We start from the raw sequence: 16,451 nt of genomic DNA on the forward strand, positions 1-16,451 counted from the left end.
TGGGCTGAAGAATGATCACTCCAGGAAACAAAGCTGAATCTATAAACCAGGAGGTCTGGTTAAAAGATCATGTGGGGAAAACTATCTTTTGTACACACAACTAATATATTCAAAGCTCGAGACCTAAGAGAAGCATGGCACTCTGAGGTATCGAATCAACCAGATAGTTGATAGTCCCAGTTCTCTAGTCCTAATTCTCTCCTAGCATTTACTAGTCCTTTTAGCCCTTGAATCTATATATATATAGATATATATAAATGCAATGCTTAGACCTAGGAATGGGGAAGTAAGGGGTGGCGAGAGATACAGGTGAGGTCTACGATAGCTACAGGCTTCCTTTGGTGGCTCAGAGGTAAAAAATCCGCCTGCCTATGCAGGAGACATGGGATCGATCCCTGGGTCAGGATGATCCCCTAGAGAAGGAAATGGCAATCCAGTCCAGTATTTTTGCCTGGGAAATTCCATGGACAGAAGGAGCCTGGTGGGCTATAGTCCATGGGATTGCAGAGTCAGACACAACTTAGCAACTAAACAACAGGATAGCTGTAGTCCGATTTCTCCAGAAGAAAAGCTCCAAATATCCCTTGTAGACTTTGCAGAATCTAGAGGCTCTTACCTTCCTAGGGACACCCCGCTGCCACTACCACGAGGTGCTATAAGGAACTATAATGAATTACTTAAAAGTAGGAAAATCAAAGTGCTCACCTTACACTTACATCAATGCCAAAACACTCACTGAATAACTCCCAAGTACTCATACTGCTCAAGGAATCAAGGGGGAAAAAATCCAAATGGTTAAATCTCTAAACTGACTCATATAAACAAGTGATTTATTATTCACTTAATAAAATGTATGTGCCAGGCACTCTGCTAAAGTTTCTGCCTTCAGGAAGCTTTATAATCTAATTTAGTTTCACACCATCAGGAACCAAAAAGGACTTTCCTGGCAGTCCAGTGATTAAGACTCCATAGTTCTTCTGCAAGGAGCTCAGGATCAGAGAACTAAGATCCCACACGCCAAGGAGCAGGGCCCAAAAAAATTAAAAAAAAAAAAAAAAAAGAATCTAAGTGTGCAATGACATCACAGGGTGGAAGTGAAAACTATTTTTACTGTGTGGTGAGCTCTGAAGTAGTCTTTGAAGGCTAGATGGTTATTATTTCTGAAGGCAATTGTGGGGGAGGGAGAGCAGTCCAAAGCAAAGAGATCAGAAAACCCAAGGCTGGTTTGAGGAACAAGACCAGTTGGGTTAGAGAGGTATAAACACAAAGGCCCACAAGCAGAATGTCTCTGAGACACAACAGTGAACTGCTGGTCCCTGTCCTGCAGCACTGCACCCCTGCATCCCGTCTTCCGACAAGGAGGGTTCTACATTACCTGTGGGAGGATTACACAAATCCCTCTGTTCAGGTCTTCATTTCAACCTTTGGTTAACGGGAGAAAGAGCTTTTCCAACAGCCATTCTGACAAGTTAAAAGTAGGATTTCTCTAACCTGTATAAATTAATCCAAAAAGGAGCTGGCTTTGGAATGTGATCTTCTGAGACCCTATGTACAAAGAGCCTGAGACAATGTTGGGAAGAGCCAGACTAAAAGGCCACACAAAAGGAATCCTCTCTGTCCTCATTAGAGGACTACAGACAGACACTCAGTGTTGCCCCTCAAACCCTGTCAACTCCTTCCAATATATAGTAAGATAGAGCATTGATTTGGGAGTCAGGTGAACTGCTTCCCATCCCACTCCTGTGAATCTCTGCTTCTCATTTTAATAATAAACTTTATAGCCCCATATGACTGATGAGGTAATGTGAAAGTGTCTAGGCCCTAAATGCTGAATCAGTGGTATTTCCTTTTTTGTTCCAGATCCTACTCTGAAAATCTTCAATTCCCTATGAGGGCAATTTCCTGGAAGTTAAGAGTCAAAAAGAACAATTCTATTTCCTTGCTCTCCACTAATAGATGATTTTTCCTCTTCCTTTCTCCTAACACTGTAGCTCCTTTCTCTTCATCTTTACCTTCTATTCCATCTTCATTCCTTCCAAAGCTAGACTGTAAGAACCAATGAGCCAGATTTTTAAAAAAGGGCTGGTTCTCTAACATTTACCTCACTGCAAAATAAGCAATTCTAATCATGTCTCTTTACAATTATTGTTTCTTTGGAAGATTTAAAGGCTGATGACTTTCAAATCCACATCTGCAGTCATACCTAACACTCAAGGTGTTCCTTCTACCCATGTTCCATAAGCACCTCAAATGCTTTAAAAAAATTTTTTTTAAGTCAGCATTGTCTCCATAAACCTGCTCTTCATTCATTCTTTATACACTTCATTGACCACAACTCCTTATTTGGATTTCTGAAATCAAAAGAGCACTGAAATTAAGAATGTTTTTAGTATATATAACCTCAAAATACATTTAAGCAACAAAATCTGAATAAAACTAACATGAGGGGACTTCCCTGGTGGTCCAGTGGCTACGACTCCAAGCTCCCACTCCAGGGGGCAGGGTCGATCCCTGGTCAGAGAACTAGATCCCACATGCTGCAACTAAGACCTAGCACAGCCAAATAAATAAATATTAAAAACAAAAACTAACATGAGACTACTTCAGTTCAGTTCAGTCGCTCAGTCATGTCCGACTCTTTGCGACCCCATGAATTGCAGCACGTCAGGCCTCCCTGTCCATCACCAACTTCCGGAGTTCACCAGACTCACGTCCATCGAGTCAGTGATGCCATCCAGCCATCTCATCCTCTGTCATCCCCTTCTCCTCCTGCCCCTAATCCCTCCCAGCATCAGAGTCTTTTCCAATGAGTCAACTCTTCGCATGAGGTGGCCAAAGTATTGGAGTTTCAGCTTCAGCATCATTCCTTCCAAAGAAATCCCAGGGCTGATCTCCTTCAGAATGGACTGGTTGGATCTCCTTGCAGTCCAAGGGGCTCTCAAGAGTCTTCTCCAACACCACAGTTCAAAAGCATCAATTCTTCGGTGCTCAGCCTTCTTCACAGTCCAACTCTCACATCCATACATGACCACTGGGAAAACCATAGCCTTGACTAGATGGACCTTTGTTGGCAAAGTAATGTCTCTGCTTTTTAATATGCTATCTAGGTTACTCATAACTTTCCTTCCAAGGAGTAAGCACCTTTTAATTTCATGGCTGCAGTCACCATCTGCAGTGATTTTGGAGCCCAAAAAAATAAAGTCTGACACTGTTTCCACTGTTTCCCCATCTATTTCCCATGAAGTGATGGGACCAGATGCCATGATCTTTGTTTTCTGAATGTTGAGCTTTAAGCCAACTTTTTCACTCTCCTCTTTCACTTTCATCAAGAGGCTTTTTAGTTCCTCTTCATTTTCTGCCATAAGGGTGGTGTCATCTGCATATCTGAGGTTATTGATATTTCTCCCGGCAATCTTGATTCCAGCTTGTGTTTCTTCCAGTCCAGCATTTCTCATGATGTACTCTGCATATAAGTTAAATAAGCAGGGTGACAATATACAGCCTTGATGTACTCCTTTTCCTATTTGGAACCAGTCTGTTGTTCCATGTCCAGTTCTAACTGTTGCTTCCTGACCTGCATACAGATTTCTCAAGAGGCAAGTCAGGTGGTCTGGTATTCCTGTCTCTCTCAGAATTTCCCACAGTTTATTGTGATCCACACAGTCAAAGGCTTTGGCATAGTCAATAAAGCAGAAATAGATGTTTTTCTGGAACTCTCTTGCTTTTTCCATGATCCAGTGGATGTTGGAAATTTGATCTCTGGTTCCTCTGCCTTTTCTAAACCAGCTTGAGCATCAGGAAGTTCACGGTTCACATATTGCTGAAGCCTGGCTTGGAGAATTTTGAGCATTACTTTACTAGCGTGTGAGATGAGTGCAATTGTGCGGTAGTTTGAGCATTCTTTGGCACTGCCTTTCTTACAGCCCTTATTAATCTCACTCAGTGTTCAAATGCTTTGCCAGAAAATATTAATCATATTTGACTATACAGGGCTCTATCCCAGACCCTGCTGAAGGTGTTATCCACTCAAAAGGGTGAAACCGGTTAATGAGAGAGGGGAAGAACTTAGACTTTACAATGGTATGTGGCCCTCCAAAGCTCAACCTTTATCAATAATGTTTTATTCCCTAGTATTTAATTTTTCTTGCTGGATTTTCTTGAGTATTCCATGAGCAGCAGTGACACTGACTTCATGAAAGGCTGACAAAAAAAAAAAAAGTATAGAAGGCCTGTACTACAAAGCTTTGGCAAACAGATGGCCACGACTGGGGGACTTTCTCTTCACTGATGGCTGAATTCTGAAGTCATATGACAAGAGTGGTCTGAGCAAGGAGCATGCCTGTTATGTGGATGTTATTTATGTTTGATCCCCAGTGCTTTTGTATGTGACATGGGTTTTGGTAATTAAAACTTTACATTTTATTATTTAATTCTACAAATTAAAATTTGTTCCAATTAATTACACCAAGTGCTAAAAATAAACAATGTTAACTATCCGAATGACTATCTAGCAGCTTGTTATTTTCTCATATCAAGCAAAAGTTAAAAAGTTTACTTACAATAATTTCAAGAAACTGACTTTTTCTATTGTTTCACTTTTGCTGCAAAATGAACAGCTTTATATAATTTTTAAAGTTTTGATTAGTTTGTTTCTGTATTTATAAATACTAATTTGCATATGCAATTTGATATACTTTATATAAGTAATTAAATCAGTTACCCAGCAAATACAGCTATAAAATTTAGCTAAATGTAAATTGTCTTAATTTAATCTAAACATCTTGTTCAGTCATTCTGAACCTTGCATTGAACATAAAGTAAGTTTTATGTTTACTCTTTTTATGTATAAAGCAGAGACATACTTATTGTACATAAAAAACCATACAGTGTATCTGTGTTTTAAAATTTTCTGGGAGGGACGCATTAGGGAAAAAAGATGCCTAAGAAGCCTTCTTAGGAAAGTGACAATAAATGGAAAGGTTGAGAAAACACTGATAAAAACAATTAAGGATCTGTACCAGTCAGTATCTTCTCAGCTTTTCAAGACAAATCTTGTGAGTCACCCTTGACAACTCCTTTTCCCTTATCCTTATATCCAATCACTAAGAAAAGTGGCTTTATTTCCTAATTATTTCCGGACTCTGTCTCTTTTTCCTACTGCCATTATCCTAACTCTGATCTTCATGATCTCTTGCCTAGACTTTACAAGAGTCTCATCAATCTGCTTCTTTCTCTTTATTTCAAACTTCTTGAAACAGTTTGTCTCTCATCTCTCATCTTAGTTCACTCCAATTTGCTTCCATGCTGTCAAACTGTTTTTGTAAAAGACACTGATGGAATGCATGATGCTGAATTCAATCTCAGTCCTTATTTTGCTGGTCCTCTTGGCAGCACTCAATTCTGACAGCCATTTCCTTCTTCCTAAAACCCTCTTTTCAGATGCCCCTGGTGATCCAGTAGTTAAGAATCCAACTGCCAATGCAGGGGACACAGGTTTGATCCTTGTTCCAGTAAGATTTCACATGCCGCGGAGCAACTAAGCCGGTACACCATACTTCTGGTCCACTCTCTAGAGTCCGTGCTCCGAGAGAAGCCATGGCAATGAGAAGCCTTCACGCTGCAACTTGAGAGTAGCCCCCACGCTCTGCCAACTACAGAAAGCCCACTGGCAGCAACGAAGACCCAGTGCACCCAAAAATAAATAAAATTTTATAATAAATAAAAAAGTACTCTTTTCCATTGGTTTATGAGACATCACTCATTAACTTTCTTCAAATTAAGGCTGCTGATCCATTTCTTCCTGCATATTAAAGGTTCTCTTGTCAGCCCATCTCCCATGATACATTTTTCATAGGTACTATCAGTGATTCCAGCAGTTTCAGCCACCACATAATAAACAGATGATCAAACCTCTATCTCCAACCCCAAGCTCCACTCTTGAGCTCCAGATTTTTCTATCCAGTTGTTTTTGGGACATCTTCCCTTGGAGGTCACAGAGATTGCTCGAAATGTCCAGATTTAAACTCAACTCAGTTAACAGCAACACTATCCACTCTGCTGCTCAAGGCAAGAGGCCCAGGAGTCATGCTTAATTCTATTCCTGTCCCCCAACCACTTTTAGCCTCCCAATGAAACCAATAACCAAGCCTGGTAATTCAAAGTTTCTACTGTGATCAGAAGATGACTGCTTCTTGTCAGGAAAGCTATGACAAACCTAAACAGTGTGTTGAAAAGCAGATACAAAAAAACAAAAAAAAACAAACAAAAAAAAAGAAAAGCAGATACATTACTTTGCGGACAAAGGTCTGTATACTCAAGGCTACTCCAGTGGTCCAGAGGTGGACCATAAAGAAGGTGGAGTGCTGAAGAATTGATGCATTTGAACTGTGGTGCTGGAGAAGATTCCTGAGAGTCCCTTGGACAGGAAGGAGAGCAAACCAGTCAATACTAAGGGAAATCAACCCTGAGCACTTGTTGGAAGGACTGATGCTGAAGCAGAAACTCCAGTATTTTGGTCTTCTGATGCTAACAGCTGACTCACTGGAGAAGTCCCTGATGCTAGGAAAGATTGAGGGCAGAAGAGGGTGTCAGAGGATGAGATGGCTGGATGGATTCACCGATGCAATGGACATGAACTTGGGCAAACTCGGGGAGATGGTAAGGGACAGGGAGGCCTGGTGTGCTGCAGTCGATGAGGATGCAGAGTCAGATACAACTGAGTGACTGAACAACAATATTCTCTACTGTAACTCTCTCTCAATCTCTATGAACATCTCTTGCTAGGACTACCATACTACTTAAGAACTAACTACTGGGACTTCCCTGGTGGTCCAGTGGTTAGGAATCCGCTTGCCAGTGCAGGGAACTTGGGTTCCATCCTGGGTCCAGGAGGATCCCACATGCCGAGGAGCAACTAGGCCCATGAGGTACAACTGCTGAGCCTGCACTCTGGAGCCCGCAAGCAGCAACTGCTGAGCCTGTGCACCCAGAACTGGTGCTCTGCAGCTGGAGGGGCCACCACAATAGGAAGCCTGACCACAACTAGAGGAAGACCTCGCTCAGCAGTGAGGACCCAGCACAGCCAAAAATAAATTAAAAAGAAAACAAAACAAAAAAAAAAAACCCACCAACTACTTGAAGAATCTCCTGATTAGAATCTTCTAGCAGTCTTAATTTACTCTCCCCAGAGCTTCCAAGTAATATAAATAAATAAATTTGATCATGTCACTTCTGAGATTAAAACCTTTCAATGGCATTTCACTGTCATCAGGGTTAGGTCTAAATATCATTCCCCGAAATGCTACCAACCACCAAGCCTAGCGATCTTTCTCTTGTGAAATCATTTCCACCCTGCTGCTGACAAATCACATCCATAGGTCAGGTCTCATTAGCTTAATGGCTTTCCCTGACTCCCCTAGGCTGGGGTGGATTGCTCACTCAAAATATTTATTCCATAATGGTCTCCAAAGTATGAGATACAAAATCAACTGGGACATAGGAAGAAAAGCATACATGTATATTTTTACTAATATACGTATATAATATGTACTTATACATTAGTAGGGCTTACCTTTATTATATATTAGCCTATTAATACTGGCAATTTTTACCTGTTATTATATATTAGCCTATTAATACTGGCAACTTTTATCTGCGGGTGAAGAAGTTCATTCACATTTTATCATACTGCATCACACTGTGGTTTGCATCTCGTTAAGTGGATTTATAGGACAGCTAGTTTTAACTAAATTAACATTTACAAAATAAGCAGCTTAGAGTTCTGTCAAGAAACTGAATGGAAGAGAATGTTAATGATGCAGGGAAAAGGAACAAAGAAACAGCAGAGCTGATGTCTCTGGAAGTAAATGATCCTAAGTACCAGAATTTTACTTGCCATATCACAATAAAACAACACAAAATAACATAATGACCAGCTAATCAGATCTAAGGAAGCCAAAGACTTAAAATTATCTTAAAGATTATTTATTTATTTTTGGTCACACAGCATGTGGGATCTTAGTTCCTTAAGGGATTGAACCTGGGCCACTGCAGTGTAAGTGCCGAGTTCTCTCTAGTGGACCGCTCAAAAATATTTTTTAAATACACAGAACCTGGTAAAATACATAGATTACTTGAGACAGTTTATAAAATATATAGAATATTAATGAAGGCAAAACTTATCAATAAGACAGGCAGTTTGGGGGCTATATTTGGCCTCAAATATTCTTCTATTTTTGTTAGCTTAATGTTTTTAGATTCTGTTTCTTAAAAACATTTATTTATTCATTTGTTTATTTATATTGAAGTAGATATCCTTAGATTTATCTGTTTATTTACTGGCTGCATCAGTGGCTTGCAGAATCTAAGTTCCCCAATCAGGGATCGAACTCATACCCCTTTCAGTGCAAGCTCAGAGTCCTAACCACTGGACCACCAGGGAGTTTCCAAGATGTTTTTAGATTTTAAAAATTAGCTTGCAACATCTAAAAATGTTTAATCCATTAAGAAATCATATGAAAATTCAGATTTCCAACTTCTGGGGAAAGGGATTGTGGAAAGGCCTGGGAAGTTATGCAATAAGGCAACATTAGACCTACATTCTGTAATGGCAACAACTGGCTGGAACTCATCAATCAGATCTCATGAGACTCTAGTTGCCTGTCAGTTTCCATTTGGTTAATTTTACTCAATTACCCATTAGAATTTAAACTCTAGGATTTCACTAGAAAAGTATACTTTTGTCTGTTTCATTCACTGCTATATTTCCAGGGCCTAGAACAGTAGCTGACACACAGTAGGCATTCAAGAAACATTTGCTGAAATTAATGATGAACAACTGTTGCCTGTCTCATCATGTTTCTGACAAGTGTTGATAGTATTTTTGCTTTCTGGGCTTCCCTGGTGGTCCAGTGGTTAAGAATCCACCTTGTAACACGAGGGACACTGGTTCGATCCCTGGTTTGGGAAGATCCTACATGCCATGGAGCAACTAAGCCCACGGACCACAACTAATAAAGCCTGCACACAAGGAGGAGTGGCCCCCACTCACCACAATTCGAGAAAAGCCTACATGCAGCAACAAAGACTCACCACAGCCAAAAATAAACATAAATAAATAAATCTTAAAAATATTTCTGCCTTCCCCTAAAAGACAAATTGATTACTCTTTTATATTTAACACAAGGCCCAACACATACTAAGTACTTTATTTGCTCACTGAGTGACTAATAGCAATTAGTTATCATTTACTGAGTACTCATGGTGTGCTGAACACCATGCTAAAATGCTTTACAAGCATTCGCTCATTTAATCACCTTAACACTCCTATGAGGAAGATATTATTGTCATCCCTGTTTTACGAGATGAGGAAAAGAAAGCTCTGGAGATTAAACAACTGGTTAAAGTTCTAATGGAATTACAGAATGAAACATCTGTAACACAAGATAAAATATGAAAAGGACTGTATGAAAGGCAAGAACAAAGTGCTACAGAATTCACAAGAATAGTTCACTTCCAGTTTGAAAGGCATACGGTACATATTTCGGAAAGGTCCCTGAGGGAGGTAGCCTTTAAACCAGATCTTGTAAAAGGGGCAAGATTTCCATAGGAAAAGACGGGCGGGGAAGAGATTGCCTTTGTCACTTTCTCTACCAGGAAAGCTGAAATACACACCTAGGAGGTAGTCTGAGTGGAAGGAAGGGTATGTGGATAAATATTAAATGGAGTCAGTAGGAAGGCCTTCAGTACCACACCCTATGGGTTATGATTTTATCCTGCAGACAATAAGGAGTCCATGAAGGTTCCTAAATTAAGGAGTAGGGTGACAAGATCTGATGGGTGTTTTAGCAATACTGCTGCAGCAGAAGTGGTTGTGGTATAGGAGGTTACAGAAGAGATTTGGAAAGTTCCTGAAATAATGACACCTTTACAACTTATAATATTTTCTAACATCTAGTATTGATACTTCACTGACACTTCATTAACAACATTAATAAACACTATTATTATATTTTCACATCAAGGAGCCTGAGACTCAGCAAGTTTAAAGACCACAGAATTAACAGTCTTTTGGGGACTATGCTCTGAGAAAAACATACACAAAACAATTTAGGGACAACAGAAGACATCAGTAAGAGGATCATAGTATCCAACAACTGCCAATATAGGAAAGGAAGAAGAGTAAGGAACCAGTCTTACCAAGGGTAAGATTTCTCTTATGCCCTAGTGTCTGGACCAATGGTCTGACCATTAACAAAACATGCAGGAAAGGCACCCCACGCGGGAGTGAGTCTGAAGCTGGTGGGACACTTAGTTTAACACCTTCTCTGTTGCTGTTATGAACTATGGGGTGGGTGGGGAGGCAAGGCTGGAAGGAAACTAAGAAATGTTCTAGATTACTCCCTGACCTGCAGGGGTTATCAGAAAGGTTTTGTTACTTGCAGCAAACTAGAGGCAACCTTCGGTATCGAACAGGCCAATGGCAATGACAGTTCCAAAAACATCACGAAGAGATCAGATTCTTTCCACCTTGACCCTCACTCTTAGAACTGCCTGCTCTTTATTTATAAATTCTGCCTCATGAATTCCCAGCATTGCGAATGGCAATTTCAAGAGTCAGAAAAGGGCTCCTTTCTTTCCAGAGGCAGAACACAGTCCTTAACAGCCCATATTTTGGTTAGCACCAAACTGCCTGAGGAAGTGATTCTTCTATTTACTAGCTCTGACCTTGCATTATTTATTGAACCTCTTTGTGCTTCAGTTTTCTCAACTAGAATGTGAGAATCTGAGAAATAAATGAACTAGTATTACAGTACTTAGTGCCTAGCATATAGCAAGTTCCATAGAAGTACTGACTATTACTATAGCTTTCCCATTTCTTTTTTTTTTAAGTTCTCAAACTTTGGTGAGATACCTGGGTTAAAATATGTAACTGGCAAAAATGAATACAATTTCGCAAATAAGAAAGGCTTTTTCAGAAATCCTCCAGGCTTCCCTTCACATGTAATCAGCCAAAATCTGTATCACCTGCCTATGCCTAAATCAATCACTGTCTAGAGAGATAGAATTATGATTGACTTAGAGTTTATATCAATCAAGACTAGTGGGCTATATCAATCACCCCGAGGCTGGGAAGGTGCTGCCAGATTCCTGGTTAGCAGGATGGTAGGAACCTGATAAAAACAATCAATGTCTGCCAAGACTTAGTCTTGAGAGTCTGTGGTCTCTGCTAAGGAGGGTTAAAACAAGTACCTTCCAGAGCGGCAAGCATCACCTCCACAAAATTCCTAATAGCAATGAAATAACTACAAAGGTCTGTTAAGGCTAGTGAAGTCTGGCACAGAAGAAACAGTATAGTATAGGCCAGAGCTTGAGGCGAGTATGCTGGTCAGGCAGTGAAGTACAACAGGGTCTGGACATGGAGGTGTGAGGCAGGCTGTATTAGTGTCCCCAGCCCTAGGGCTTAGATCACCAGCCTTGGCCTAAACACCACATCTTCTCAAAGCCTGTTTACTCATTTATAAATGAGGATAACCAAAACCACTTTCCCAGGTGGAGCAAGTGGTGAAGAACCTGCCTGCCAATGCAGGAGACATTAAGAGATGCAGGTTTGATCCCTGCGTCCGAAAGATGCCCTGGAACAGGAGCATGGCGACCTACTCCAGTATTTGTGCCTGGAGAATTCCCATGGACAGAGAAGCCTGGCAGGGCCACAGTCCATAAGATCGCAAAGAGTCAGACATGAGTCAAGTGACTGAGTGTGCACACAAAACCATCTTGAATTTGATGTTAGGATTAAATGTAAGGATACATTTCACTCTGTGGTATAAGGATCAGAAAACAAAAACAACCAACCCACACATAACAAAACAATAACCCACAAAACCCACACAAAACATCACCACCAACAGCTGAGTATTCAGAAAGACAAAATGCAAGGTGGGATGGGGTGGGGGGAGGGGCCTGAAGTGGAGTTGCAGAGAAAAAGGGGAAGCTACCTGACTCTAGACTAAAAATCCCCTTCAGGACCCTGGTCAGGTTTTGCTGCTCTATTGAAGAACTTCCATTTCAAAGTGTACCAGAAAAGGACTAACGTGATTCTACTTAGAGGTTTCTCTGCAGCAAAATTGGTAAGAATCTCACCTCTGGGTTTGCTGTAACTAATGTGTTCTATTCTCTGAAGTGGTTTCCCAATCTGTAAAAATTGAGTAAATCATGGCCAAATTTACTTCATTGGGCTTAATAAACTAAATATTAGCTCCTTCCCTTTTGAGGCAGCAATGCTGCTGAAACTGAAGGCCAATACAAAATCTATAACATAAAAGTCCCAAAAGTTTTTCATTCATTCATGAAGTTGCAGTTATTTGTTACTGCAAGTAACAGGCCTATCAGCCTTAATGGAGGATTCTGGAAACTAGAGTGCTTAAAAGAAAGGAACAGACACAGAAGGTGAAAAAGAATCTGTTTTGATATTTATAGAGCTCTTGTGCTTGTGTGCTCAGTCGTGTCCAACTCTTTGTGACCCCATGGACTGTAACCTACCAGGCTTCTCTGTCCATGGGATTTCCAGGTAAGAATACTGCAGTGGGTTGCCATTTCCTTCTCCAGATCTTCCTGACCCAGGGATTGAACCCAGGTCTCCTGTGCTTCCTGCACTGCAGGCAGATTCTTTACCCACTGGGGTAAGCCACTGGAGAAGCCCTACTAGTCTCTAGACAATGTGGTATCTCATTTAATTCTTAAACACCTGGGAGACACTGTCCCCTCCCTCTCTCTAGAGATAAGGAAAGGCAGGCTCAGAAAGGAAGGAAAATAACATTTATTGTGAACTGTGCTAGCTGTTTTCCATATGCATTACTGCATTTGACATTTAAGTGACTTCTCTGGATGAGAGCTAGGAAGTAGTAGGCAGGATTATAATACCAGATCTGATTCTAAACTCATTGTTGTTCAGCTCAAGGGAATAATTTGTTTCCTCAGGATCAGGGATCTTACAAAACTCAATCCTAGAATCTCATTTAGCTCCCCACCTCCAAAACACCCACAATAGTTGGGGTTAGCAATTCACCTTGGAGTTGTTCAGTTTCTTTCAGATTAAAGATTTCAAAGTGGGCCCACTAGCAAACAAAAACAAAACACCTTTACAACTCTTGCCTAGGATTAAAAGCTTTCTTTCCCTCTTTTCCAGCCCAACCACTAGAGGGCCAGGCCACAAAAAACAGCAGCTATAAACTAGAGCTCTGGAGCGATCCACCTGGTTTAAACCACTTACTGTGTGACCTTGCCTAAGTTACTTTACCTCCCTAAGCCTCAGTTTCCTTATCTGGGATAATAGCACTATCTCAATATTGTGCAAAGTAAATAAAACGTGACATGTAAAGCAATCAGAACAATGCCTGCATAACAGGAAGAGCTTGGCAAATTTAACAGCTTTTACTGCTGGAGAAGAAGTACCACTGATGGGTCTGTCCCTAAGTCCAAAGACTTCGCCATCGTAATCTCTCTGAGCACTGGCTTTGCTGATTGGAGTCCTTTTAGAAAGAGCAACAGGTCGCTCCTTTTCTGCTAATCAGGGCCAGGCCCAGAAACCTAAAGTCCCCGACCTATACATGACTACGAGGTATTGGCGTTGGTTTTCTACCACTACGAAGGCTGTCACTCTGAACTCAGCCGAACCACCCCATTTCCGCCTCGGCTCGGGAAGTTCTCCAGGCCTTCAGCGGCCCAGGCTGCTTTTGGCATGGCTGCCCCTGGTTACCAGGCCTAGAGCCGGATCGCCTGGCGTACCTTCGCCAGAGGACTTTCTCTCTCAGACGTAGGCAGGATTTCCCTAAGTTCAGGGGAGTCAGTGAATCCAGTTAATAGGCGCGTCGGTCAGACACAAGCCTGGAGAGGGCTCCCTTAGCGTCGTCCGGGCCTGCCACCCGGAGCCCGGCCCCCAGTCCCGCCGCCTGGGGCCCGGCCCCCAAGCCCAGGCTCGGCACAGACCAGAAGGTCGGCCGCTTTCTAGCCTCCGGGAACGCGTGCGATCCGGCGCAGGGCCACCACGTGGGGGTTCCAGAAGTGACAAGGTATTCCCGGAACCAACCCCCAAAGACTGCTCCCCGCATGGGCCCTAACCTGGCCCCAAACTGGCCTGAGCGGCGCTCCCGACCTGGCTTCTCCCCTCAAATCTATTTGGAGGAGGTTTAGACATCCTCTACAGCCTGGAGACAGGCTCTCGCCAGACTCCAAGCCCCGAGACTGTCTCAGCCCGAATCCCCAACTGCCTGGTCTCCTTACTCACCCATCGCGGCTCCGCTCGCTTCTACTTGGCGGCGGCAGCTTCAGCGGCACCTTCAGCAGACAATATGGCGGATCTGCAGGACGGCAGCCCGGAATGGACAAACAACTTAACATTCAATCCCGGGAAGAAACGCGCTTTTGGCCCCAACCTCTAGTTCACACAGACGAGCTCGTTTAAAGAGACCGCAGCTGCTAAAGGCGGCGAACTGGGATGAGATATGAAAGGAGTGGGTGGAGGAAAACTGGGAGGGACACCTACTAAATAAAGTTAAGCTGCTTAAGATTTCTCAGCTTCTTCTACTATTTCCTGTTTGTAGTGAGTTCTCCTCCCCTAGAAACTTTTTCTTCCAAAAAGGCATTCCTTCCTTTTGTATTTTTTTTTTTCCTTCCTTTTGTATTAATAGTTAAAACCACGCATAGACCCTGAACTGGATATGAATAAGGAGTTATCCGGCAAGGTAAAGTGACTTGCCCAAGGATATAGAGATAAGGAAACGAAGAAATCTAAAGTAAACCTGATTACAATCCTATTGGGAGATAAGTAGAAAAATGACACTGGTGCCGGGCTTTATAGTTGACAGAGCGCTTCATTTATCCCTACTGCGAGATCTCTGCGGGCAGAAGTCGGTTCTATATCCTTTATTACTGCTCTTCAGCACCTAGCACAGTATATGGGACAGTGTATGTGCTCCATAGTTAAGTAAAAGCTAAGTCGCTCAGTCGTGTCCGACTCTTTGTGACCCCGTGGACTGTAGCCCACCAGGCTTCTCCGTCCGTGGGATTCTCCAGGCAAGAATACTGGAGTGGGTTGCTATTTCCTTCTCCAGGCGATCTTCCTGACCCAGGGATGGAACCCAGGTCTCCTGCATTAGAGGGAGATGCTTTAACCTCTGAGCCACCAGGGAAGCCCATAAACGTTTATTAATGTGCTCCATAAATGTTTATTAAATGAATAAACAAATGAATGAACAGACCTGTGAGTTACAACAAGGAATATGATCTCCTTTTTTGGAGATGAGGAAATTGAGACTCTGAGGTGTCTCAAAAGTGTCTTTTGCTGTTGTTGTTGGCTGCACCCTGTGGCGTGTGGGATCTTAGTTCCCTGACCAGGGATCGAGCCCTCATCCCCTGTAGTGGGGAGACTGTAATTTTAACCACTGAACCACCAGGGAAGTTCCTTATGTGCCTTTTGAATCATGAAATTTATGGCTGGTACACATCAGACCTCCCTTTTTGCATAATCGCATTCCGTTCCTCCTGTTCCCCACTTCAACACACAGAGGAAGGCTAGTCTTTAAGTCATGGATCCCAAGAAGGAACTATCTTTTGGGAACCAAGGTCCTGTCACAATAAATTGCCATCTCTAGTTGTGTACCCAGCCTATTGACAGAAGCAACTCAAAAAGCTAGTTCTAGGATTCGGGGTCAGGAAAGGGAGCCTTATCTTTCTCTTCCTACTGCCGCTGCTCAAGGTCAGACCCCTTTGTTCTCTGCTGGTCTGTTTTAGCTGTCTCCACACTGGTCTCCTGTGTCCAGGTTCTCCCACTTGCACCCACTATTTGGCTATGGTGAGTCTTAGTTGTGGCACTTGGGATCTTTAGTTGCGGTATGCAGAATCTAGTTCCCTGACCAGGGATTGAACCCAGGTCCCCTTCATTGGGAGCTCAGAGTCTTAGCTACTGGACCACCAGGGAATTCTCCCCACCCCTACCACCCCAATCTCTTTAAAAGCAGACACCTTATCATGTTAGGCTGGTCCTTACTGGCTTCTTGGGCAACTCCCCACCAGGCAATCCAGGCTCCATCCGTATTTGGGAAACCACATTTCCCCATGTATGCTCCTATCTTCTTTTGTGCCTTTCCATACGCTTTTTAAAAAGTATCTTTGTTTTAGTTATTTACTTTTGGCTGTGCTGGGTCTTCCTTGCTGGGTGCCGGCTTTGGTTGTGGCAAGCAGGGGCTACTCTTTGTTGTGGTGCGTGGGCTTATCATTGCAATGGCTTCTCCTGTTGTGGAGCACCAGAGGGCTTAGTTGCTCCAAGGTACGTGGCAGCTTCCCCGACCAGGGATCGAGCCCACGTCCCTGCATTTTCAGGCAAGGTCAGCCTATGTCCTCTCTGCTCCCTAGTGCCCTGGACACACATTTTCCTCAGCACTTGGCACCCTAAG

The 16,451-nt window shown here is 42.5% G+C and overlaps 1 protein-coding gene across 1 annotated transcript in view; it reads right to left on the reverse strand.

Moving 5' to 3' along the window:
* Nucleotides 1–14,436, reverse strand: part of KPNA6 (karyopherin subunit alpha 6) — a 59,404-nt gene extending 44,968 nt beyond the window's left edge. Inside the window, exon 1 of the mRNA XM_019979241.2 lies at nucleotides 14,285–14,436. Within this exon, the coding sequence (XP_019834800.1) occupies nucleotides 14,285–14,288 (4 nt within the window). The 5' untranslated portion in view covers nucleotides 14,289–14,436. The remainder of the gene's footprint in view (nucleotides 1–14,284) is intronic.
* Nucleotides 14,437–16,451: the final 2,015 nt, after the last annotated feature.

The sequence above is a fragment of the Bos indicus genome, chromosome 2 (assembly GCF_029378745.1).
Source record: "Bos indicus isolate NIAB-ARS_2022 breed Sahiwal x Tharparkar chromosome 2, NIAB-ARS_B.indTharparkar_mat_pri_1.0, whole genome shotgun sequence".
Taxonomy (NCBI): Eukaryota; Metazoa; Chordata; class Mammalia; order Artiodactyla; family Bovidae; genus Bos; species Bos indicus.